Source organism: Anticarsia gemmatalis, chromosome 3, assembly GCF_050436995.1.
Source record: "Anticarsia gemmatalis isolate Benzon Research Colony breed Stoneville strain chromosome 3, ilAntGemm2 primary, whole genome shotgun sequence".
In the NCBI taxonomy this organism is placed as follows: domain Eukaryota; kingdom Metazoa; phylum Arthropoda; class Insecta; order Lepidoptera; family Erebidae; genus Anticarsia; species Anticarsia gemmatalis.
Genome location: NC_134747.1, coordinates 1,905,738 through 1,913,122, shown reverse-complemented (window position 1 = coordinate 1,913,122; position 7,385 = coordinate 1,905,738). Strand labels below are relative to the sequence as shown.

The window sequence follows — 7,385 nt, the reverse complement described above, 5'->3', positions numbered from 1 at the left end:
AACGTGACAATTATCGTAAATGTAACGGAGGTGAATAAAATATGATCGCCTTGGCGCTGTCGCACTGAAATATTGTCATGACCCTAATCGCATCATTTCTTAGTCAGCAAACATCGTCATCAGTCACTAGCAAGAGCAACTCTTGCATTTTATGCGGTAATTACTCTGTTTCATTGAGGGGGACGCAGTTTTAATTATTCAATCGATCGTCCTTTCTCGCTCATCACTATGAAATACGCAGTGTTAGAGCGAGGCAGGTGGTGTTTTGTGAGGTGGTCGCGCGCGCCAAGAAGTTTGTTCAGTCGTGTGTGAGAGCTCCGACGAAGCGGTTGGCCCGCGATGCCATTAAGATTCAAACCGCTCGCAGAAATGCTAGCACTAAGGCACAACTTCCGAATAACTAAGACGAAGTCGATCAGTTAAAAGTTTTGTAAAATGAGATAATTTTCAATTTAAACAGTTTTATGTTTAGTTTCGTTTTGTGATTCGTTGGCGAAGGTCGCGTCCTTCAATCGATAAACTATTAATTGCCGCGTGTGATTGCCCGTGGCCGGTAGACAGCGGAACTTCACGCGTGTTTTGGATGTATATTTTATTTGTAAAGTGCCAATTAAAAACATTAGGTGTAATTTTTTATAACGGACTCCGTGTCGGAAATTTGCTGGTGAAGAGACTTTAAATATAATTGGCATCTTCATGGAATATGGGCATCTGTTTAGACACTGGTGAGTACTTTTTATGTTGTACATTAGTTGTAGTGTTACGTTAGCTACAGGTATCTGTAGGCCCCATGTTGGGCGCTATTAGTGACATTGAATTTGTTTACTGATTACATCAACCGTGAAGTCTTCGAAAATGTTGAAAGGACATTATAATAATGTTGACATAAATATGTTACGTAACGTTATTATTTGTTATCTGTTTATGAAAGCCGGTGGTCCCATGTTTGGGCGCCAGTAATAGTAAACATTGTCGGACGTCTAATCGCCGGTTAATATTTCGTCGCACTTATTGTTAATATCGTTTTAATTGTAGGTGCGAACGGATTTTACGAAGTTTAGTACATTTAGACATTTGAAATTTAATTTGGAGTTAATAGTTTTGGCTTCAATGTCAATTAGTAAATGTTGTCGATCTGTGCGCGCCGGGTTCATATTGATGACGCATTTATGAACATCATAAATTGATTTTGAGTTTGAGCTAGCTAGCAGTTTCCCATGACTGAAAAAAGTGAGTTTTAGTAAGGAGTAAGAAGGTTTAACTTTGTTGGTGTTTAAGAGTCGAGCTTTAAAGATTTTGAACTCCATATCGATCTTTTTTTTTTCGTGAACAAATTCACGATGTTGTGATATTTTGAAAATATCTCTTAGATTTGATTAATTGATTTAGAGATTGTCTCATCGCTTCAACATAAAATATGAAATGAAACTATTTGCGGCTGTATGCTTCTCTGCAGATGAGTTGCGGGTTTGAATCTTAGTTACACAATTGATAACAATTCGTTGTCCCTCAATGTAATAATAAATGTTTACAGTTTAGGCGTAAACACTAACAAATTATACGCCGACTAAATCTTATATTCAATACTAGCTGTCCCGCGCAACTTCGCTTGCGTCACCTAAGAGAATGGGTCAAAATTTTCCCCGTTTTTGTAACATTTTTCGTTGCTACTCCGCTCCTAATAACCGTAGCGTGATGTTATATAGCCTATAGCCTTCCTCGATAAATGGGCTATCTAACACAGAAAGATTTTTTCAAATCGGACCAGTAGTTCCTGAGATTAGCGCGTTCAAACAAACAAACAAACAAACAAACAAACTCTTCAGCTTTATAATATTAGTATAGAAGTATAGATTAGTCGATAGACTACCCCCGACTTATGGGTAGGTACTTTCTTGCACCTCGTATTTTGTCCTTTTCTAAAGAAATCGCCCATATATGACGTGTGTGATTTAAATAATCCTGTGTATATTAATTAGTTGACTTGAACTGCAGTTCATTTTCGAGTTTTCTAATTCAATAAAGAGAGTAATGAGCTTTTTAGGAAAATATGTATCGAAAATTTGTATCCGAAGCAACACACCAATGTCTTTTCGAAGTTATGTATATATTAAAAATAATTATCACTTGTTCCAACGGAAAAGAAACGTAATGCAACCTTGCATGCCTGATAGTTCCCTAGAACAGTTCTTGAAGATATGCAAAGTCCCCAATTCGCTCTTGACCAGCGTGTAGGACTCAAGGCCAAACCCCTGCCTCATTACGGAAGGAGACCGTTTATTTAATTTGAGTTAAGTACAGTATTTAATTACGTCATAACCCAGTGAAACGTTTCCTTGTTTTATATTTCCTGATATATAAATGATTATGCAATAGAAAACGGGTTGCTAAAGCTTGCGAAAATTGTGCAACGTGTTAATCACATATTTCGGCGAGGATATAGTTTCGACTATTTTCCAAGATCATATACTTAAAATGACAGTTACTCAGGAGTAGTGCAATATTTTGATGCACCATCGGCTTACATTTTTTCCTTCAGTGAGTGTTTTACTACGGGGCGAAAGTCACTTCCATGGTTTTCCATACCTCTCGGTCACTCATTATCGCTATATATCAACATTCTCATTCAGAATATTTAGATTATCTCGCCATATCCTCTTAGGCCTTCCCCGTCACCGCCGATCGTTTAGCGGCTAACGGAACCCATTTTGCGGCGATATTATACCCAAGTGTATCCGATTATATGCAAAATAAAGCATTCATCTATGCATCAATTATGTTTCTTATTTTTTATTCTATCCAGCCTGCCAGTTTTTATATAATAAAAATATTGAAACTAGTGTTTAGGAGTGTATATTTTGTCAATGAACCCATGCACTTCAGTGTTAGAAGACATGGAGTGATATGTAACTTGTAATAGTCGAAAAGGCTTTTAAGTTTTCTTCGTTTTGGAATTTACGTCAAATGTATTATATGCTACAGAAATTAAAACGTATCTACATATGTGTTTTTTTAATCTTAAGCAAATTCAATGTACCTACTTAACTTCTAGCAGTACCTATTTAATGTAACGGAATGGAACAGTAACGGGTTCAAATCCTGGGTCAGTTAATGTTTGAAAGTCAATTACACTGAACTGTTCGGAATTTCAGCGTTCGTAGCTTTGTGAAGATATAAAACTTATGGACGTTACTTTCGTGGGTAGTCGCTTAGTGATATTTGAGTTAAGCCTTTACTAATTAAGAAGAGCACTTTAGAATTAAGACCAAGTTATTATCAGGTAAACAAATGTTAATCTATGACAAAGCTCTCTATTTATTTAAGTACTTGACTTTGACACTAGGTAGACTACTGACTATAGGAAAAACCTTCTATCTAGTTGTAACTTGGAAAATAAAAACGTAGCTTGAGGGATGTCAAGCTAGGATTCTGGATTAAGAGTTGCATTAAATTGTATGTAAATTTTTATCCAACCTCTTTACTGTTTATTAAGAACTAGCTGACCCGCGCAACTTTGCTTACTTCACATAGGAGAGGATATGACATAATTTTCCGCGCTTTTGCAACATTTTTCACTGGAACTCTGCTCCTATTTGTCGTAGCTTGATGCTATATAGCCTATAGCCTTTCTCGTTAAAGGGCTATCTAACACTGAAAGGATTTTTCAAATCGTACCTGTAGTTCCTGAGATAAGCGCGTTCAAACAAACAAACTCTTCAGCTTTATAATATTAGTATAGATTACTGTTGTATCGCGGACAATTTACATGAATATTTCCAAGGCACATTCCTGAAAATGTATGTACATCATAATATATAATATTTTCCTTGTAGAACAAAAAAATGTCGAAGTGGAGAGCGGCGAGGGCGCGGGCGCACAGAGCCGCGGCGAGAGCGCGTGGGCGGGGCGCGCCACGCCCTCCGCCGCCGCGTTCCCCATGCAGAACTCCAGCCACGTCAAGTTCGAGCCGCCTAACGTGCCCGTTATATTTGTGCTCGGTTTGTATATTTATTAAGTAATTTAGTAAGGTATATATCATACTAGTCCCATTGAGTTGTTCCGTGATGAGCAACTGACACTAATAGACAATGTTGTCTAGTCTAGAATGTGGCTTGACCTTTGATATAGATGAAATTTTCACTGATTAATAGCATCGTCTTACAAAACAACTGTCATTATCGATACTGAGTATCTACTTACTGTCGATCAGGAGTTCGATTCCCGAAGGCAGCATTATTGAGCTTTTCTAATCCCTGTAGACGACAGTAACAATTAATGGATTATTACAAGCCTAACTCATTACCAAAAATATTAAAGTATATGTATTTTATTTTATTCATCTCTGCTATTAGACTTACCTATTACTCAGAAGGTTCCTAAAATATGTATTATACTTTAAAAGTATTCTATAAAGGTATATTTTTAGTTAAACAAGCAACAATTTTCCAATCAATCGCGACGTCAATGTCTGCGTCGATCAAGTATTTACTCGTGTTTGCAAATAGCTCGTTCAAACCGCAAGTCATTCGTTGACTCATTATTCAATGATACGGTAATGGCAGACTGCTTTAAACATTCTCTGTGCTTCGTAAATAGCTGTAATGATTCATAGCTTTGCGAATAAGTATGGTTAAGAACCGAGTGTAATCAATAATGGAGAGAGAGGGAACTTTGACTGGATCTTGGCATCATCAGTTGCAACTGCCGCTAATCTCATGTCGGGGTAAAAAGTTTAAGTTATTGAAGAAGATAGATGTTGGGGTCGCGTCGTAATACCGTCCAGGTACAGGGCTTTGAAAGTGCACACACTTAGCCACCATAAACATCTCAATAGCATTCAGCTCGTTTCAATAACACTCGCCGTGGCCGAATACCGGCCAGGAGAATGTTATTTTTACGTCATAAGTTTAAATATTTTCTACTTTTAAAACTAGTAATAAGAGAGCCTCTCCGGGATCTTTAGCTCACAGAACATACACAAACTCGTCGAACAGCCTTCTTAACAAGATCATTAACCTGGCTTTAGAATAGTTTAACAGTACCAAAATACTAATAGAACATTTTAAAGTTCGTCGCCTGGTTCGTCGTCATTTCTTCCATGTCGTCTCCTGCACATGTTAATCTCTGCTCGATCTTAAGTAACATATATTTGTGTTCAGGCGGTCCGGGCAGCGGGAAGGTGACACACTGCGACAACCTGATGCAGGAGCGTCGCGGTGTGGTGCACATTAACATGACAGATCTCCTGCAACAGTACGCTATCGGCAACGGTAAGTACGATACATTTCATAATCTATCCTTTAAACGTGTTTCCTACGTGAACGCCGGTTGTGTTGATCTACGATATGAAATTCAGTGATTATTCAAAATAGAGAAACCTGATATTCTATTGAAAATAACATAAAAATTGTGGACTGTGTATTAAGATTATTGTAATATAGTGTAATGAAAATGAAATGTAATCCCTTTGGATTGGATAAATTGCATTGACTATTCGGTCTTGGACTCTACTTATCTGAAAAATGTTTATTCTTTTAGAATAAACACAACAAAGAACTGTTTAAAATACGTAAAATGTTGGAGCCGTTGGCCTCGGCGAATAAAAAATAACAAGTATTTTGTTGTTTCAGTTTGAAAAATATTTTTAAAAACATCTTGTTATTAAGGTCTATTACGCACTATTTAAGTTACAGTCTATAATAACCTCAACGAGACCTACTTCTGACTATTTTGGCAGCCAAAATAATGCCTAACTAGGGTAGATATATGCAATTAACAGTCCAATAAAACGCATATATATATAACTAGCTGACCCGCGCAACTTCGTTTGCGTCACATAAGAGAGAATGGGGCATAATAAAATTTTCCCCGTTTTTGTAACATTTTTACTGGTACTCTGCTTCTATTGGTCGTAGCTTGATGATATATATTATAGCCTATAGCCTTCCTCGATAAACGGGCTATCTAACATTAAAATAAATTTTCAAATCGGACCCTTAATTTTTAGCTTTATAATATACGACGCGCTATTTATAGGAACGCTGCCCCCGCCGCCGCGGCCGGCCCGTACCGTGCCGCAATACTAATATCGTGATATCTCCTAAACTATATGTCTAAATAACACACTGTAAACTGCAAAAATAATCTAAATTAAATGCTCGTGATGATGAACTTACTTATTTTGATAAGGATATATGTATTATTGGTTATATCACCAATTAAACATCACCCAACGAATTAAATGTTTTTTTAATACAGAAAAGTAGTTTTTGTGACTTAAATAAAAAAGCTGGATATATGTCATCATGGACTTTTTTGTAGAACTAATAAAGACCAATGTTTTTGCTATACATTGTTCTTACTTGTATCCAACGGTATAAGCGGCGCACGCACAAATGCAATCTTCAATTAGATTTTTTTTCTGACTTCTTGGACATAAATCGCTATAACTCAGCTAATATAGTTTCAATGTATTTCAATTATATATAAAAACCTGTCGGAGAAAATACTCTTTCTATTAGTGAAAACCGCATCAAAATCCGTTGCGTAGTTTTAAAGTTTTATGCATACGAAGGGACTACAGACAAAATGGGCGACTTTGTTTTATACTATGTAGTGATTTATAATATTATTTCATTTTGTTACTTTGAAAGCTTCCTAGCAATGTAGACGTCGAATGCTTGTGTGTTGAATGGAAAAGAAACCAAAAAATGGTCTTCAAAACTTGCAAAATAGCTGAACAGTATTTACAATCGATGACTACCCTCACGCTAATGAACCATGAACTTGAATGTCGATTCTTGCAACACAATCAACATTCAATCGGCGTATTTGTTCTAAGAATTGTTTACTTTGCTGCTATTGTTTTAATTTCTTTTTAAACGGTTTTGAAGGAAATGGACTATAAATTGGCAATAGTAATGTCTGAAATGCTTCAAAATATTGTTGAAAAACGGATAACAATCACCGAATAATTCGTTTTCGAAGAAACAAGAATTAAAAATGATCTATTACGTTTTCACGGGGTTGATATACTCAGGTTACCTGAGTCCCTAGTAAATCCCGGGGGGAATTTCGATTTTTAAATACCCACATGTTTTTTTCCGTATCCCGTGTTTTTATTTGTCAATCATATTATTATGATATATCGTTCAGCTACGGTACATAAACCTTAAATTACTTTTTCAGTACTTGTTTGAAACCTTATCAACCCCCTTTCCTAGCTAGTGGTAGATTCAGTAATTGTAACGACTATCATAAGTGCCAATATTTGACCTAAATTAAGAAATGATTTGATTTTGATTTATCAAATTTTTTCAGTAAATTTGGAGTTATAACAGTCAGAAAAACATACCGGCAGAAGACGACATTTTATAATATATAGA

General features: G+C 36.2%; 1 protein-coding gene across 1 annotated transcript in view; it reads left to right on the top strand.

Moving 5' to 3' along the window:
- The first annotated feature begins 703 nt into the window (after nt 1–703).
- Nucleotides 704–7,385, top strand: part of LOC142987101 (adenylate kinase isoenzyme 5) — a 37,212-nt gene continuing 30,530 nt past the window's right edge. The window contains exons 1-3 of the mRNA XM_076135652.1: nt 704–725; nt 3,834–3,998; nt 5,160–5,270. Of these exons, the coding sequence (XP_075991767.1) occupies nt 704–725; nt 3,834–3,998; nt 5,160–5,270 (298 nt within the window). The remainder of the gene's footprint in view (nt 726–3,833; nt 3,999–5,159; nt 5,271–7,385) is intronic.